Source organism: Penicillium chrysogenum (genome assembly GCF_028827035.1).
Source record: "Penicillium chrysogenum strain IBT 35668 chromosome Unknown utg000001l_segment0_segment0, whole genome shotgun sequence".
NCBI classification, from domain to species: Eukaryota; Fungi; Ascomycota; class Eurotiomycetes; order Eurotiales; family Aspergillaceae; genus Penicillium; species Penicillium chrysogenum.
The window spans coordinates 6,728,252-6,746,842 of record NW_026622749.1 but is presented as its reverse complement, the minus strand read 5'-3'; the positions used below and the strand labels follow the sequence as shown (position 1 = coordinate 6,746,842).

The 18,591-nt window shown below is 48.6% G+C and overlaps 6 protein-coding genes across 6 annotated transcripts; 5 read left to right on the top strand and 1 right to left on the bottom strand.

The window, feature by feature from the left end:
* Positions 1 to 552: 552 nt before the first annotated feature.
* catA (catalase catA) lies at positions 553 to 2,892 on the top strand (the record flags this gene model as incomplete). The annotated part of the gene is made up of 3 exons (XM_056708430.1): positions 553 to 786; positions 838 to 1,150; positions 1,202 to 2,892. The coding sequence occupies 3 exons, from the start codon at positions 553 to 555 to the stop codon at positions 2,890 to 2,892; spliced, it is 2,238 nt and encodes a 745-aa protein (XP_056572732.1).
* Positions 2,893 to 3,688: 796 nt separating this feature from the next.
* N7489_002674 (Zn(II)2Cys6 transcription factor) lies at positions 3,689 to 5,355 on the top strand (the record flags this gene model as incomplete). The annotated part of the gene is made up of 3 exons (XM_056708429.1): positions 3,689 to 4,016; positions 4,070 to 4,622; positions 4,647 to 5,355. 3 exons carry the CDS (start codon positions 3,689 to 3,691, stop codon positions 5,353 to 5,355), a joined length of 1,590 nt encoding a protein of 529 aa, XP_056572731.1.
* Positions 5,356 to 6,043: 688 nt separating this feature from the next.
* Positions 6,044 to 6,837, top strand: N7489_002673 (uncharacterized protein; the record flags this gene model as incomplete). Its single annotated transcript, XM_056708428.1, has 2 exons — positions 6,044 to 6,263; positions 6,323 to 6,837. 2 exons carry the CDS (start codon positions 6,044 to 6,046, stop codon positions 6,835 to 6,837), a joined length of 735 nt encoding a protein of 244 aa, XP_056572730.1.
* Positions 6,838 to 7,394: 557 nt separating this feature from the next.
* N7489_002672 (SDR family NAD(P)-dependent oxidoreductase) lies at positions 7,395 to 8,337 on the bottom strand (the record flags this gene model as incomplete). The annotated part of the gene is made up of 2 exons (XM_056708427.1): positions 7,395 to 8,218; positions 8,274 to 8,337. The coding sequence occupies 2 exons, from the start codon at positions 8,335 to 8,337 to the stop codon at positions 7,395 to 7,397; spliced, it is 888 nt and encodes a 295-aa protein (XP_056572729.1).
* A 3,313-nt stretch (positions 8,338 to 11,650) lies between these two features.
* Positions 11,651 to 12,265, top strand: N7489_002671 (glyoxalase family protein; the record flags this gene model as incomplete). The annotated part of the gene is made up of 2 exons (XM_056708426.1): positions 11,651 to 12,088; positions 12,140 to 12,265. The coding sequence occupies 2 exons, from the start codon at positions 11,651 to 11,653 to the stop codon at positions 12,263 to 12,265; spliced, it is 564 nt and encodes a 187-aa protein (XP_056572728.1).
* A 569-nt stretch (positions 12,266 to 12,834) lies between these two features.
* pex6 (AAA family ATPase peroxin 6) lies at positions 12,835 to 17,360 on the top strand (the record flags this gene model as incomplete). The annotated part of the gene is made up of 3 exons (XM_056708425.1): positions 12,835 to 13,024; positions 13,093 to 16,834; positions 16,913 to 17,360. 3 exons carry the CDS (start codon positions 12,835 to 12,837, stop codon positions 17,358 to 17,360), a joined length of 4,380 nt encoding a protein of 1,459 aa, XP_056572727.1.
* Between the last annotated feature and the right edge of the window lie 1,231 nt (positions 17,361 to 18,591).

Below are 18,591 nucleotides of genomic sequence, written 5' to 3'. Positions count from 1 at the left end.
TGGATCTGTTATATCAAGAATAATGTTCACAAAATTGAGAATTAGGGGCTGGGGTTCGGGAAGCTCATTAAATCTACCTACCAATATACAAGCACCATACAATTGGATCATAATGGTGTAAGCTGAGATCCATTGTCGGCAGATCTGTGTATCTACGTTTAAAAAGCAGGATTAATCGTCTATAGTTGCAAAGTTGTTCTGCCAATTTAATAGTGAAGGTAGAATACCGGTTTTGAGCTTATCAAAACGAAGCTGATACTGATATCATGATGACTTCAGGCGTATCCGAAAACATCCAGACAACGAAAATAATCAATGCGAGCCAAACTTGTATTTCCTTCCAATCTCAAATTGACAGCCAACCAGATGATGAGTATTTCAAAAGACCTGTTCCCTGGTGTTGACGAAAAAGTGACGCGGACAACCTAAGCTCTCTTAACGGCCGGTCACGGAATGCTTTTATAAACGTTGTCAGGACAAACTTTAGTTATTGCTGTGTCCTTTTGAGCTTCGAAATCTCTTAATACTCAAACAATTTCATTTCCTAAAAAAATGACTACCACTATCGCTTCGGGGCTGGAAAAGGCCCGGCAAGCAACTCAACCTGCACTCTCTAAAGACAAGAAGACGGCGGACCTTTCCCGTGACACTGTCGACACTCACACCAGCGAGCCGCAGACGACCGACCATGGTATTCGCATTCAGAATCCCGACAACTGGCTCAAGGTTACATCTGATCGCAAGACTGGTCCATCTTTGCTAGAAGACCAAATCGCAAGGGAGAAGGTAAATTTCGCCTAACACCTGTTCCGGATTCCTCCTAATACGCATGTGTAGATTCACCGTTTCGATCATGAGCGGATCCCTGAGCGTGTCGTGCATGCGCGTGGGACGGGTGCATTTGGCAACTTCACGCTCTATGAAAGTGCCGAGGACGTAAGCCATGCTGGCGTTCTTACTGACACGTCCCGTAATACCCCGGTATTCGTTCGCTTTTCAACGGTGCAGGGTAGCAGAGGTAGCGCGGACACCGTGAGAGACGTGAGAGGCTTCGCTGTCAAGTTCTACACTGACGAGGGAAATTGGGACATTGTTGGAAACAATATCCCTGTCTTTTTCATCCAAGATTCGATCAAGTTTCCCGACTTTGGTATGTTTACTTGCATAGATCTGGTTGATATTAAGCTGACATGACAAATAGTGCATGCTGTCAAACCTGAGCCACACAACGAAGTCCCGCAGGCTCAAACTGCGCATAACAACTTCTGGGATTTTGTCTATCTTCACCCTGAGGCAACCCATATGTTTATGTGGGCCATGTCCGATCGAGCGATCCCTCGCTCATACCGCATGATGCAAGGCTTTGGCGTCAATACCTATACGTTGATCAACAAGGAGGGTAAACGACATTTCGTCAAGTTCCACTGGATACCTAAACTCGGCGTCCACTCACTTGTATGGGACGAATCTCTTAAGCTTGCGGGTCAAGATCCCGACTTCCATCGCAAGGACCTAATGGAAGCAATTGAGAATGGCGCATACCCCCAGTGGGACTTCGCTATTCAAACCATCCCCGAGGAAAAGGAACATGACTTCGACTTCGATATCCTTGACGCGACCAAGGTTTGGCCGGAGGAGCTCGTCCCTCTTCGCCGTATCGGAAAACTCGAGCTCAATAGGAATGTGGACGAGTTTTTCCCTCAAACTGAGCAGGTCGCATTCTGTACTAGTCATATTGTCCCTGGTGTTGATTTCTCGGACGATCCACTCCTCCAAGGCCGAAATTTCTCCTACTTCGACACTCAGATCAGTCGGCTAGGCATTAATTGGGAAGAGCTACCAATTAACCGGCCTGTCTGCCCGATGATGAACTTCAATCGCGATGGCGCAATGCGCCACCGAATCAGCAAGGGTAAGGTCAACTACTGGCCGAATAGGTTCGAGGCACTACCTCCAGCCAAAGCGGAAGATGGTGGATTTGTCTCGTACCCTCAGAAGGTTTCCGGTATCAAAAACCGAACGCTCAGTGAGAAGTTCCGTGACCATCATACCCAAGCGCAGACGTTCTACAACTCAATGTCTGAGCACGAAAAGTCACACATGATGAAGGCATTCACATTTGAACTCGACCATTGTGATGACCCTATTGTATACGAGCGTCTCGCGGGGACTCGGCTTGCCGAGATCGACTTGAAACTTGCCCAGCGAGTCGCTGAGCTAGTCGGAGCCACTATTCCTGACAAGCAACTCAGGCCAAATCATGGCCGCAGCGCAAAGGGTCTATCACAGACTGAGTTCCCGCCCGAGAAGCCTACTATTGAGAGTCGTCGTATTGCTATTCTCATCGGTGACGGATACGACCAAGTTGCCTTTACAGGTATGAAGGTCGCTATCAAGGCCGCAGGAGCACTACCCTTCGTGATCGGCACCAAGCGATCTCCGATATACGCCCAGGGACAATCTCCGGAGACCTCGGATGGTGTTATTGCCGACCACATGTATGATGGACAGCGCTCAACTATGTTTGACGCTACCTTCGTCCCGGGTGGGTCCCATATTACTACCTTGTCAAAGAATGGCCAACTGCGGTTCTGGATTGTGGAGAGCTTTGGCCATCTAAAAGCTATTGGAGCTACTGGCGAAGCTTGCGATTTCATTAAGCAAGTGCTAGGTAAAGCGTTGGATGTCAGGCTCGCATCCCCTACCTCAGCAGAGACCGTGGAATGGTACGGAGTTGTTACTGCTGCCACGCCGAAGCCAGAGAGCTTCAAGGAGGGCTTCGAAGTTGCCAAGGCGGCGAAGGACTTTGTAGGCCAATTCTTCTATCAGGTTTCTCAGCACCGGAACTACCAGCGTGAACTGGACGGTCTCAGCTCGGCATTGGATTGGTAATTTGGTAATTTGGTCAAAAGAAAGTGCAGAGGTCGTTGAATGTTCTTCGTTTGGTCACCGATGCTGTTATTGTCCATTTGAATAGTGTTATCTTAATAGGAAATCTGCCAACAGTCTCAAAGTCTTAATTTTGCGAGCCTTACTGACACTTCATATCCCACATTCGGACCATAGTTCAAGTAACTAGATGGGACTTAGCGCTCATTGCTTGGTACGTTGCTATGAGTAGTGGAAGACCAATGAGCGTTTATATATTTCCCTTGCACTCGATAAACAGAAGGATCATGCTGATCAAGCCATACCTCCAGAGGATGGGCATAGCTTGGTAACCCGTAAACCCCAAAACTGAAATTTGAGGTTTCGCCTCATTACTCCTATTCGGCGAGCTAATGCAGGCCATTACCTGAATGACCTAATTAGAGATACACGCAGGCGCCACCTCCCTATGAGGAATTAGATGGGAATGGAAAACGCAGTCTACATTGGTTGCTAAATCAAGTATCTTTTATATGGCAACCATATCCATGGATATAAAAGGCACTTAGTCATAATATAAGCATAACTTAAGTCTTGTATTAGCTGAAGGAAAAATGAAAAGCCAAAGCTTAACATGAGTCTATTTAAATCAATCTAGTTACTACTAAAATCAATTCTAACTACATTATATAGAAGTGCACCGCTCACGGGATATCATATTTCCGACCCGGCGTTGGCGTGGTACTGTATTCCAAATAGACTGTCTACCGGAGATCCTGAGGATGCGTTTAGCGCTATTTTAGCCACCCTTTTACACAAAATGCGTGCCCCGTGCTGGACATGTCGCAGTCGCACCATTCAATGTGACCAATCACGCACGCCTTGCGCCAAGTGTGAGAAAGCTGGACTGGAATGTTTGGATAAAAGACCGCTACGATGGGTGCAAGGTGTGGCAATCCGTGGCAAAATGCGCGGACGTGATCCTGGGAAACATCACCAAGTCACTGATAGACAGCAACCTGCACAAAGAAAGCGAAACGCACTGTCTCGCACAAAATCTTTGACGACCAATATTTCTCCCCAATTCGCCTTGCAAGACCCTTACGTGCACCACCTCGATTGGTCGTCACGATTTTATCTTGATTATTGTGGGTTCAGTTGAGGTCCGTCTTGTCGTGAATGTGCTAATGTCGAATGACAGACGATTTACGTATTTCCAAATTATTTATTTTATACGACAGCGAAAGGAATCCGTTTAGGAGCTTGCTCACTTACGCTTTGGATGATGCAACGTTGCGAATGGCTATACTTGCTGTTGCCGCACGACACTTTGCCAATTCAGGCCACTCTTTTGAACAGTGGAATGATGCTTTAGCCCATCGATTTGTCAATGCCGATTGGGACGCACTTCATTTCAAAATGCGAGCTATCAAGCTATTATCCTCATCATTATCATGTCCCGGGTCTTCTCAGAAAAGAACGATATTATTGGCAACAATTCTCTTCATGATCTTCCTTGATATCCTCGAGTCCGGTATTGATGGATGGCAATATCATCTTCATGGTGCAAAAAGCCTCGTCAATCTTTCTCGCTCGCTCTTAGAGGTTGGTGCTAAGGATAATTTTAGCAGCTGCCCTGACGTTGTGGTTGAGGACACGGAGCGATTTGTTGGTCAACAGTTTGCCCTGTACGCTTTTCCTGCTCTTGCTCATTTTCTCCGTCGCTTTATTCTCTTCTTCTCGTCATATGCATTGTGAGTCGTCACTAACAACAGCAGTGTCTCAACCATTGGGGGTGCACTCTCTGGCTCGGACGATTCGACCCCTGATTTCTTCCAGTTTGACGAAAATAGACACCAGGAGTCCATTATCAGAAGTTTTCTAGGATGCCCGGGATTTCTCTTGAGAGCTATTCATTTCTTCTCGGTCCAACGACACTTGGTTGGAAGCCTTCAATTACACGACGACTTAACAATTTATGAGCACATTCGAGATACCTCGACCATGCTTGAGCTGACCGCAAAGTTCAATTGTCACAGACGGGCGTTGGAGTCCGTGCAATTGCGAGTTCCCTCGGAAGTGCAAATCGAGGAACTGACTTTGCTATTGCAAGCATTCAAAATTGCGACGATGCTTTATGGGAACCGAATCCTTCATGCTTTCAAGACTCATCTCGGGATTATAACACCTGATAATCATGAGTTAGTTCTGCAACTGCTTAGCACGATCGACTCTCTCAAATCCAACGCCACTTTCTTCAAATGCTTACTGTGGCCGATCTTCATTGTTGGCCTTGAAAGCCAGGTTGCTAGTGAGCATGAGCTGGTCGTCGAATTTCTCAAGAGGATTTGGAATCTGACTTGTTGTGTGAATGTGATCAATGCTTCCAAAATTCTACGTGACTCTTGGAAGCATGTGCATTTGGGTAGCAGCTTGGCGCCAGGGACCGCAATACCAGTCATTGAAACGGGCTGGCTGCTTGTTTGACCTGGGACCTTCCAAGGTTGGGACCTCGGGAGGGCAGTTTGATATGTCAGCTTCACTACTACAATTTCCTACCTAGATAGGCGAAAAGGGTTTAATAATCACCTGCACAATTCCAAGGTTCGTTAAGAGTTTGGACATGTTTCTAATATTAAATGCGCTCGGCATAATCTGTTTCCTATATTGGTAACGTGCGCCACCAAAAGACACGATTTAAACATTGCCAGCAATAACTTCCTAAAAAGGCGCTAGGCTTACTAACTGCCTCACGATAAACTATGACGAGAAGCAGAGTTTTCTAAGACATAATCCATAGATACGAGTGGTAGGGATCGTTTTGAGTCATTGACTGCATTGATCTACGCCAAGATGGACCCATTGCCACGCTGACCCCACATGAGTTAACTTCCTAAGCGGGTAAGGGTCGATTGATACTGTGACTACTTTACTCGAACAATATGCAAAGTCCGAGAAATGACCGGCGTACATGGCACCCTTGAGATACGTCACTATTGTAAATATCGTATTGTGTGCTTATTTGTTCGATTTTTGAAGCCGGGTATTTAAAGGGCCCTTCCCTGCAACTTGTGAAATTTGCAAAAGATATCCTGACTGCCGACAACGACCCGAGTCTGAGCACATAGCCTCTCCGGCCAAATCCTCTTCATTCTTCCAAGCTTCCCCATACACTATGTGCCAAAACGAGGTTGAAGCCAATGGCTGGACCAGCATGCCTGCTAACGCAGGCACTATCTTTGGCGACAAACCTTTCATCCACCGCCCAGGACCTTTGTCCCTCAATGAGATCAAATTCCCATTCGAGGAACCTTCAGTGGCAAAGACTCTGGAGTACGCAAAGAAGACTTTGCACCCCGAGACTTTGAATCATTCGATGAGGGTGTACTTCTATGGTACGCGTGTAGAACATGTCTCTTTAATCCTTGGCAAATCAATCTTAACCAACTTATAGGGATGGCTATTTCTATGCAGCAGTTTCCTGAGAAATTTGCCAGACTGAACCCGGTGACTTGGGCTTTGACGTGCCTCCTCCACGACCTCGGCACCGCTGAGGAGAACCAAACGGCAACCCGGATGTCCTTTGACATCTACGGGGGTATTAAGGCCATCGATATCTTAAAGGGCTACGGTGCTACCGCGGACCAGGCCGAGGCCGCTGCAGAGGCAATTATCCGACACGAGGATATGGGCGTGGACGGTACAATCACGTATTTCGGTCAGCTCATCCAGCTGGCCACGACGTACGACAATACAGGCTTCCATCCGCATGTCAAGAGTTTCGGTGAATTGATTCACGAGACCACCCGGACAAAGATCAACGAGGCCTACCCGCGCATTAAGTGGTGCCAATTCTTTGCTGGCGTCATCCGCAAAGAGGAGGCTATCAAGCCCTGGTGCCACTCGACTCATCTTGTCAACTTCGACCAGGAGATTGAAGCAAACACTTTGATGAAGCAATGGGAGTGAGTTCTAAGCACGCGAAACGCCCTGGTTGATAGATGGTTGCGCTTTCGAATTATCGGGGGCCTGTATTCAACTTAGCGAGGTGGAGTTGAGCGATTGCGGATTATTTCTCAATGAGCAAGTCCAGTCAATTTTCGTGGAATTGTGGGCTCTTTCGATATTTCGCTGGGATCTGTCGTTCGATTTTATCGTAACGGCCGTGCCCTCAAATCGAACTCTTTGGTCAAGTTTTCTTTTCATTTGTAGTATGTCTTCAATATCTGCTTTTGAAGTCTCCTCCCGAATACAGCTACAGCCAAATCTTCGTCGGTCACTCTAAACCGTACTTTTAACGTTATTGACATATTGCCTGCCATACCCTTTACGTGTCTGCAATTCCACTACATCATACCTTTAGGAATAGCAAATTCTTAAACTATCGGGCAAATGAATTTACCAATCAGTTAACGCAAAAAAAAAAAAAAAAGAAGAAGAGAAAAAGAACTTCGGGCGGTGCCTATGTAGATATGCCAGTATGACCTGATCTGTGTACATGGAATGATTGTTCCGACGCTAGTGACTTAGAGTGTGCCCGCGGTCAGCAAGTATCCACCGTCCACAACAATGGTTTGTCCATTGAGGTATTGGTTCGAGACAGTAAACAACACAGCACTTCCCATGTCCTCGTCCTTCCCTGGGCGTCCAGCGGGGACTTTGCCCTCGAACTTCTCTTTGGGGAGCGTGCTCTTTTGCTTCTCGTCACTGCCCTCAGCCGTCATTTCGGACGGGAAGACCCCCGGCGCGATATTGTTGACACGAATTTTGAGTTGCGAGGAAGCAATCTCATGGGCCAACATTTTAGTGAGATGAACAGCAGCCGCCTTACTAGCGTTGTAGGCGAAGTGATGCTGGGCAGATTTGACAAGGCCGGAAATCGACGAGATGTTGACGACCGTACTAGACCAGGCGTGCTCGTCCTCTGTTCCCTTATTCAGCAAGGGCAGGAAAGCAGTGGTCGTGAAGAAAAGCTGCGTCACGTTTGTCCTCATGCATTCTTCCCACTCCTGGGCTGTGCTCTGGTTGTTGAACAGCTCTTCCTGCAATTTTTTCGGGTCCGCTGGATCTGTGTTCTGTGTTGGAGAGCTAATGCCGGCATTGTTGATCAAAATATGCAGTTTCGACTCCTTGGCGGAAATCTCGTCGACTAACTTCTGAATGGACTGCTTTGAGGTGACGTCCGCAGAGATCGGGATAATCTGGCCTGGAATGTCCTTGGAGTATAACTCTGCGACACGGTCCAGTTTCTCCTTTGTGCGACCGGTGATGTAGACTTTGGCACCGTTGACGGCGAGGGCTTGAGTGGCCATCAAACCGATGCCCGATCCTCCTCCTGTGACAAGAGCGACTACGCGCTGGGTTAGCAACGCTCAGAAAGCCACTCGACGATATTAGTAACTCACCTCTGTCCTTCAGGTTGAAAAGGTTTTCGAGCTTGAAGCTCTGGTTGCTTTCTTGAGCAGACATATTCCTGATACGTATTCGAAAGTTCTGTAGATAGATTCGTCGACGGATGGATACTTGATCTGGCAGCAAGGAGGAAGAGAGAGAAGAAGGATTAATTCTCTTTCTGTAAGATGCTAGGTAATATACTAGCTAGCAAACAAGTGAAACCTGACAAACAAGGGATCAGATGGTGGCCTGTCACAATAGTACGTCTCCTGCGTCAGGTATGTGCTCTTATATGCGTGCTGGGGTAGAGTCCATTGCAATTCTTGCTCTTCAATCAAGTTTGCTTAAGTTACGTCATTTTTGGTGTGTAAGGCCTGATTGCGGCTTAATGGAATGAAGCTTGGTTAAAATGAGTGCAATGATTTCAGGTGGTCACTTTGTAACTTAAGTCATAATGATGCGAGAAACAGGCTTTCACGTTGTCCACCCCAGGGAAGTTATAGTTGGAGCCTAAATGATATCGTAATGGCCGAGGCGCTTCCAAGTGAAGCTTGAGCTCATAATTCAAGGTTTCAACTCAGCGACGGGTCCGGGTAAATGAATTGTCGGAAGAATCACGGCTAGTAAATAAGCTACTAATTTTTGTGGAGACCCAAGAAGCAAAGCCTTAAGACTTGTGCCTATTTTAGTGATCGAGATAAAAATAGTATAGGCGAGGAATAGGATAACGAGAAATAGAGAGAAAGCTAATGAAATCTATACAAGTAGAAGCGAGCTAATATATACAGTACATACACAGTTGGCCAAACTGACTGTTCAGGAGTACCACGTATACTAGTATCAATTGCAATGAACAACAAGGTTTAAGACCTTCCGTATACTGAAGCCTTCACCATGCCGTATGCCCTCCATCGGCTACTATTGTACTCCCAGTCATGAAACTGCCCGCATTACTCATGAGCAACAAGGCAATACCACGGAATTCTTCTGGCCGCGCCAACCGTCCCAACATATTCTCAGATTCCCATATCTCCTTTGTCCCCGGCGTCTTATCCATGACCATCTTGGCCATAGGCGTGACTATGTGTCCGGGACAAAGGCAGTTCACTCGTATTCCCCCTCTGCCTTCCCTATCGATGTTGCTCCATTCCATGGCAAAGCTTCTAGCCAGTTGGATCACAGCGGCTTTGGATGAGTTATAGATAGACGATTTCATTCCTTTGTTTGCAATCATCCCACTCATACTGGAAACCAGTAATATTGATCCTTGACATTGCTTGTTCAGCATTTGTGTTGCTGCAGCAGTTGCAGATGTGAAAGCACCAGTATAATTGATACTGATTATCCGTTCAATATCGGCAGCGGAGTGATTAATCGCACTCTCTACGTGGTTTACCCCAGCCGCCGCCACTAAACCATCCAGCCGGTTCTTGCCATCGGCGATCGCAGACATTATCTGGTTCGTGCTGTCTCTGTCGCGAACATCTAACGGGTGATAATGTAAAGAGCCCCCATAGTGGGGATTGGCCCGTGTTTGTGCAGTATAGAACTCTTCGTGGGGCTCAGGTAGTCGATCTAGACAATGCACTATATCCACCGTTGATTCGTGGTTAGTCAATAGATCAAGAGCTTATACACTAGGATATAACATACCTTCTCCCCCTGCTTCCACTAATGCTTCCGCCATTGTTAGGCCTAGCCCACGCCCTCCACCAGTCACCGCAAAAACTTTCCCACGAAGTTGAAATGACTGAAATCGTTGATCCGTCTGTTGAAGTGGTTCCTTCGGCAACGTTTGTTTGATACCAGCGTCGGTAGCTAGCCGTCTTCCCATCTGCGTAGTCGGTAGAATAGTCGGCTGCCGAAAGACCCCAAGGCGCAGAAATTTGGTTGTTCCTTGGATGAGAGTCATTGTGTTTTAATCGCGGTAGCCACACTCGGAGGGGACCAGGATAAGACGCAAGTCGTCAAATGGTTATTTAAATGATATTGGTTGGTAGCCGCATTGAAGTACCATATATAAACGATGTTATGTATAGCAAGCCTTTGCCTTAGCTGAAAGTACGTATGTCGTCATTTCACAAAGACAACAACAGCATATGTAGGAACCTGGCAGGTTGTCGCACGCATTATACAAAAAAGCATCGACGTCACGATCCAGGTTCTTGGTCGAACAACCCCCACTGATTTTACCGGAGTTGGTCAGGTGAGAATCAAGTCTCAAGGCTTAAAAGTATCCAAGTATATGTTGGACGTAGAAAAATACTTGCTCAGATCCTTGATCCTTGCTCAGATCCCATGATCCACCAATCGTACACAGATTCTTGATCCACTAGTACAATACTATGATGTCTTGCTGCCTTTATTGGGTGGTGATAAAAATATATATCATAGAGGAATAGACGCTTTCACAATGACAGAAGATACCACCAAAAGGTTTATCTTGGTTAAATAGGCACTAAACTGGTCTGTACTGACCGTGGGCTCCGCAATTTCATGTTGCAAACTTACTAGGATGGAACAAGTTAGTATATGGATGGCCTTGATAGTATATTAGTAGTTCACGGCTGTTATGAAGCTTGGCTGCGCTGTATATTTTAGGATGCGTGAAGTCCACAGGGGAAAGAGTCTGATCCTAGTTCTTCTATAATTGCGATTAAGCTGGAAGAGGCTGCCCACGACCAAACAGTCCTGGACTATATTGATCCTTACTACAATATCTCTAATGGCTGAGCAGGCCCTTTGAAAAAATTGTGCAGACTACTAATCAGTCCGATCGTAAAGACAGATCCTATTGGTTTCTAAACAACGATGAACCCAACCCCTCGCATCAGGGCCTTTAGCCAATACCTGTCTATTGGGCGCCATCTCCATAGATCACCTTGCGACCGAGCTTTATTACTTGCGTCCACTTATCATGAACACAGGCAAAAAGCGGAAATAGAATGTATAAGATCTCAGGCGTTATAGTAGGGATCATAAGTTATTCTACGTCTTTTCCATGTCTATGAAATGGGGTTCTATTCACGGATCTTTTGCTACGCAACTATGGCATCATCCACGGATTAGGTCTAGGCATGACACAGAAGAGGGCGGAAAAGAAGTAATTATCATTTGTTGAAAGCAAGATATAATAAGGATCTCGATGCGTCATAATAAATCCTTGTCCAATAACTTTACAGCGTTTCCAACGTCAATTGTATCGTGTGACTCCTGTTGAGGGTGCCAAGCCCAGGTTCTTGCCCACAAGGATGAAGAAGAACAGGATTTCGGTTTCATAATTCGCCGCTAGGTAAAAATGATTTAGGTGCTGAATCTTGTCTCAAATTGCTGGTAAAAAGATGGTATTGCACCTAAATCTGAGAATATCTTTCCAATACCCTTGAACATGACACTCGCCATTCCTCAAGAAATTTCCACCGCGCTTGAAATACTAGATAGTATAGGGGCCACCGTCAATACGATCGCCATCAATCTGGGAGCGAATCGACTCGATAGGAGGAGCTTCCGGAAATATCTTTGCGATTACGCTGACCGCGCTGCGTCCGATGGCCGACTCATTAATGCTTCGAGGGAAGACACCCCTCAATGTGCCAACCGTGGCTTGCTTCTAGCCTACGCACATATGGAGTTGATATGCTGGCTTGCAAACAACAACTATACCATGTCATCTTCATCGGTCAAATGGTACAGCTGGAGGAAAATACGCGCGAAATACCGCCTCCCTTTACTTGGAGTTTCGCCGCAAAAGTCCCATTTATTAAAGAAGTTGCGGTATATCAAGACCGTAGCTGATCAGGTATACGCTGAAATGGACGCAAAAAATGTAAGCATTCCCCTATATCTGTCTCTTGGATAAAACCTAACAAGAGAGAAGGTTCCGCCCTTGGATGGGCCTGTCAGATACCGGAAAGTCTCAGCCCGACCGCCGGTTGATCCTCCACCAGGAATGGACGACCTTGTTCATCGGGCCAGCCTTGCCCACAAGCAGCTCGCCCAGTGATCAGAGAAGTCGAGCTTCGCACTTGACCTTCCAGCTTTGATGAAATAACACGAAAAAGTCGCACTCTTGAGATGCGATATATGTCTAATATGTATTTTTTTCACGTTGTGAAATGATAGTTGGTTCATGTACAAGCCTGTGATCAGATAAGCGTCATAGCATAGCGGGCAATTTTATAGTCTCATGATACCTATATACCTCGGTAGACCCTTATCAGAGTGCCTATATAATACCTAGGTACGTAGTGAGGGTAGGGCGCTTAGGCCAGGATTGGAGCCAAAAGCGGCAATGCCTCAGCACTAAAACGGAAAGCCATACTTCCCCGATTGGACCTCGGCTTCGGGATATGGCAGAATGGCGGGCGGTGCCGAGATGCCCGCGTGTTGATTTCCCCCGGATTCTGGGTCCGAACCTCAGTCTTCCCCCAGTAGTTCGCTAAATCTGGAGATTTTGTAGGACATCTTCTCAGGGGCGCTTGTTAAATGATTTGGTGATTGCATTTCGTTCACATCTTCTCCTACCTCCCCCGCTTCGTTTGCCGACGGCAACCGGACAAGACACTGCACCCCATGGACTTCGAACAGTATGGGCAGAGCTCCCAGCAGCCTCGACAACGGAGAAGAAGAGCCGGAAAGCGGCGATTGAACAATAAGACACCCATCGCAGCACGTTTGGCACTGGATCCCCAGCTACGCGGGAAGGTCGGCATATTATCCGAGGATCTAGCGAATGACCTCTTCCAGCAGCAGGCTCTCCAAGGTGAGTTGCGAAGCCTCCTTGAGTGGCCCTAATAAGAATATTAACTTACTCGTCTTCGTTCTGGTCAGATGTTACGACGTCCGACGACGGAGTGCTTTATGTTGCAATCGCCCCACATACGCCGACTTATACCTCCGTGGAAGATCAGGCCTGGACGATACTCCCAGTGCGCATTCAGCCCACAGAGAGATCGCCAGTTGCAATGTCACACTCGACAGTGCTGTTTCCTGAATCAGCAGACTCACTCCAGCCTTTCCTCCAGGCCTTGGGGAAAGTCGACTCGTCGCGCAACTCCCTACAGGCACACCGTTCCGTAGAGATTCGGATCTTGGACGTCGCCCCGATTCACCTCGATACAATCTTTGTGACCGTTGAACGACATCTCCTTCGCAATCATGATGATGTTCAGACCAAATTTGGTGGTGGATTCACGAATGCGCAGGGGCCGAATGGACTCTGGGGGAAGACCGGGAAGTCGGTAGAAGCCAAGAAGTACTCGAAAAGGGCTGCAGCCGATGCTGAACAACGTCTCACTGCAGCAGTTCGCGAAGCATTGGGAGCTCAGCGTATTGTTCATACTGGAGACGTGCTGCCCCTTCCACTCCCTTCTCATCCCATAACTTATGCGCCTCCACCCCCTGCGCGGATCTCATTCTGCGAGCCCGTTTCGCAAGGCTTGCTGATGTCGACGACAAAGATCGTGCTTGTCCAGGCCCGGCCTCAAGGAATTCGTGCTCAACAAACTATGCCTTCGAGGTCTGCGCTTCTGAAGCAAGTGGCCGAAGACGAAGCCGACGATACTTCGAACGAACAATTCTATTCTGCAGCCGAGGATAAACCCGGCGAAAGTGGGACAGAAATGGAGGTAACATCAGCTGCCGAGGAGTCAGAAACAGAGGGCTCAGCAGGATCTATGAGTGACTCCTCAGATGATTCTTTGGAAGACATGATTTCTCTTAGTGCGCCTGAACTGCCACAACCACCATCGGGGGTGATGTCTTCCTTGACTTCGGCGACTCCTAGAGCCGGCGGTCGACGATCAGACGGAATTCATACTCCGGGTTCTGTCGCGTCGAATTTCACATCGGCCACCATGCGCCCTGGCCGGGGCGGAGGGAAGACCTTTAAGGTGGAAGGTCTCCTACAGCAAGTCCCAAATGAAGTGCTGCACCCCCGGCCTCGTGACGATGAAGATGTCGACTCCTTTGTCTTTGTAGATATCAGCACCCTCGCCAAGATCGGGTGCTTCTCCGGCGATTGGGTTAGAATCGAAGCTGCCGAGGAGCCCCAGCTGAACATGTTCGCCTCGCTCAAATTTGGAAGTTTTAACGACTCTCCTGAAGACCCAGGCGATTGGCGCCCAGTTAAGATTTTTGGTCTTTCGGGTCTTCCGTCCTCCAAACCCCGGTATGCCATTAACCACTCAGGTGAACGCCGGCCCAGTATTTCGCAACGTCCACCCACCCGCTTGACGCCTTCGGTTTTCGTTCCCCCGTTGCTTCTTGGTAACATTGAAAATCCCAAGTACCTGCGAATCTCTCCTATGACCTTCGCTACCCCTAATGGATCCTCCAAACCTGGGATTTTGCAACACATGAAGAACACTGCTGCTAAAAATCCGCCTTTGGCGAAAGAGGTTACGTTGCTCAAGGTTTCCACTCCCCTCTCAATGGATCGGGTTCTTCAGCCAGCGCTATTTGCAGGATTGAAGCAGTACTTTGAGTCACGCCGGCGTATCCTTAAAAGTGGTGATTTGGTTGGAATTAGTGTGGACGAGGGATTGGGCAGGGCGGTGTTCTCTGGTACCGCTAGCGGTGACAGTGCCAGTCAGGAGGAAGACATTACTATCCGGCTGGGTCAAGGTGCCAATGCCACTAATGCCGGAACCCGCAAAATCGGCGTCGCTTGGTTCCGTGTCGGACAGGTAGCCCCGACTACAGTAGAGGAGCTGGAGGAGACAGGCGAAGATCAGTGGGGTGGAGTCGCTGTGCTTGACCCGGCGACTACGCGCATGGTACAGGCTGGAAGCGACGTGAGCCGGGTTCCCGGCGTGTTGGGCAACGGGTGGGAGTATTGGCTGGGCGTCAAGACGATCCCTAAGACCGTCCATGATGCCCCAACACCTCATGGAATTGTTGCCGATCCACCTCAGTCCGTTATCCCTCCATTGCAGCAGCGGATCCGTGATCTGATGTCTGCTGCCACAAGCCCGCGGGCTATTCAACTAGGAATGAAGCCCGTCTTCATTCTCCTCAGATCGCAGCAAAGACATATCGGCAAGGCAACCGTCGCGACTCGAGCGTGCTCGGATATCGGCATCCACACATTCCCTATCGACGCGTACGATATCTTGACAGAAGGCGGCGCGAATGGTGGCGATGTCAAAACCGAGGCATATCTCAAAGCCCGAGCAGAAAGGGCCTTCCACTGCGGAGCAAACTGCACCGCACTGCTGATCAGACATATCGAGGTTCTAACCGCTGATCGCATTGTCACAGCAATGAGCGATATCTTGAACGATGCCAGAGTTGTCATTGCCACCACCACTGATGTTGAAACTATCCCTGAAGGTATCCGCAGCCTCATAACCCATGAGTTCGAGATGGGTGCCCCGGAGGAGAAAGAGCGTGAAGGCATTCTGCAAAATGCCGTCACCGAGCGCGGTATCAGACTGTCCGCGGACGTGGATCTTGGCAGCATTGCTCTGAAGACCGCAGCTCTTGTTGCGGGGGATCTGGTTGACGTCGTGGAACGAGCTGCCGGAGCGAGAACAGCTCGTCTCGAAAGTTTGGCCGAGGCTAGCAAGAAGCTTTGCGGCTCGGAGGTCTTTGTGAGAGACGTCCTGCTGGCAGGAGGCGACGGTGCACGCGGCGTCACCAAGGCAGACTTTGACGCTGCTGTCGAAGCTGCGCGCAAGAACTTCGCTGATTCGATCGGTGCACCTAAGATTCCCAACGTTGGCTGGGACGATGTTGGTGGATTAACAAATGTTAAGGATGCCTTGGTCGAGACCATTCAGCTGCCGCTCGAAAGGCCCGAGCTCTTCGCCAAGGGCATGAAGAAGCGCAGCGGTATCTTGTTCTATGGCCCACCCGGCACGGGCAAGACCTTGCTTGCCAAGGCCATTGCCACCGAGTTCTCGCTCAACTTCTTCTCCGTCAAGGGCCCCGAACTGCTTAACATGTATATTGGTGAATCCGAGGCAAACGTGCGCCGGGTATTCCAACGCGCTCGGGATGCTCGACCCTGCGTTGTCTTCTTCGATGAGCTGGACTCTGTTGCGCCCAAGCGTGGTAACCAGGGAGACAGTGGTGGTGTTATGGACCGTATCGTGAGTCAGCTGCTCGCAGAGCTGGATGGAATGAACGGCGGCGAGGAGAATAGCGGCGGAGTTTTCGTCATTGGTGCGACTAACCGTCCCGATCTGCTTGACACTGCTCTTCTCCGCCCTGGTCGCTTCGACAAGATGCTCTACCTGGGCGTGTCAGATACACATAGGAAACAGGCGACTATCCTTGAGGCTCTGACGCGGAAGTTCGCTCTCCACCCCGATGTCTCGCTTGACCGCGTTGCGGAACAGCTGCCTTTGACTTACACTGGTGCTGATTTGTATGCGCTCTGCTCTGATGCCATGCTAAAAGCTATCACTCGAAAGGCCACTGCGGTCGACGAGAAGATCAACGCTCTGCCAAATGGTCCCGTCAGCACTGCTTGGTTCTTTGATCACCTTGCCACAAAGGAGGATGTGAATGTGATGGTAACCGAGGAGGATTTCCTGTCTGCTCAAGGAGAGCTTGTGCCAAGTGTTAGGTATGTTTTCACTCCACTCACCCGTTCCATTCTACCATCTTTCTTCCGGTGACATACCATGATACTAACCCCTCGCAGCGCCAAAGAACTCGAGCACTTCGAGCGCATCCGTCAAACATTCGAAGCAGTAGACAAGTCAAAGCAAGACCCCGCCGCCGCCGCACCGCAGACGATCGCCGAGGCAATGGAGGCATTCAGCCTGGGCGGCTCGGCCATACCAGAAGAGGCACCTACCATCAATGGCGACGGCCACACGCCCGGGGGTATTCACGGCCGTATCAAGGGACTGAACAGGTGGCCAGGAAACCCTGTCCGCAGCACCAGCGGCCAGTCAACAACCAGCAGCAAAGGCAAAGGAAAGAGCGTCAGCAAGAAGGGGAAGTCCCGCACCGGTGCGGAATCTGATGGATCTGTTGATGGCGATGATGAGGATATGGCAGATGCCAATTCTAAAGAGGATGAAGATGACGATGATTATGTTGTCCGGACTGATCACTTGAGTAACCCCATGGAGGAGGTTGAATAGAACGTATGGCACTGTCCGTATATTTTAACGTGCCGATACTGTTCACCGGGCCAACCAGGCTTTTGTATCTACTATGCTGATTTATATACCTCTTGTTTGTCTGTGCATTTCTGATTCCCTTTACTGCTGTTACTACTTCCGTAGCCTTGTATCACCATGAGTGTACGTGTATCTACGTTGTGATGGCGGACTAAACCAACTCTCAACAACTTGAAGTCGCTTGCTGTTGCGTCGCAAGCGTGCCTGTCGCGTTTTTCCGTAGTAAGAAATCTCGATTGCGATATAGATTTTCGAGTGTCCTTCTTCCTCTTTCTTCCACCGTAAATTTTCTCCGTGATATTGTCTCAACATCGGCCTTCTTCTCAATCTCCTGTCCTTTCTTCAAGATTCCAATCGCCTATTCCAAAATGCTCGTTCATAGCGGGTGGCCGAAGGCGATGGACCATCCATTGCCCTCGGCCTTGCCTTGTCCTTTTGACGCCGTGTCCCGTCCATCGTACTATCTCGTCCTATGATCCCAATCGCTTCTTCAAGACTCTAATAACTCTCAGCATCATACTGCCCCTTGACAGTCTTCGCAAGTTGAACTTCGAACTCCACACATCCTGGACTACAATTATGCTTGAGAATTGGCACATTTTGGGACAGTTTGAACTGTTATTTGCTGCATTCGCTGCATCAAAGATTAGCTTCCTTGGAACTATGCAGTACATACATGCTCAGGATATCTCTTTTGATAAGTAATTTGGCTCGCTTTCCGTTTCGGCTCTTTTTGGCCCTCTGGCAGGTTGTAAATGATTCTTCAACAGGAACAGTTGATTTACTTTTGCGCCCATCTCCCCAGTGTACTCACCTTCAGCGAGACAAATACACCCCGTCTCTCGCAGTATAGCAGACTTAAGGTAATCTTCAGCATTCCTAGCAACAACTGCTTCAGGAAACGCAAGGAACTAGACTGTCTAATCTTATCCGTAGAGCGGCACAATGGAAATGAGACAAACGTATCTTATAACCTTCCTGTCCTCTTCGTCTGTGACTCCAGATCAAGTGGCAGTATTCTATGAGCCCGTGTTAGCCCACACCCATTCAAGCACTCCAGATATGCTCAATTCGCGTAGTGATAGCGCGTATGAAAGGCGCAATAGTGGAGAATGACCTCCAGGTCGCTGCCCACAAGGAGCTAATCGACGGCGTCGCGCGTAACCAATATAGCATGTCATAAGGATATAGT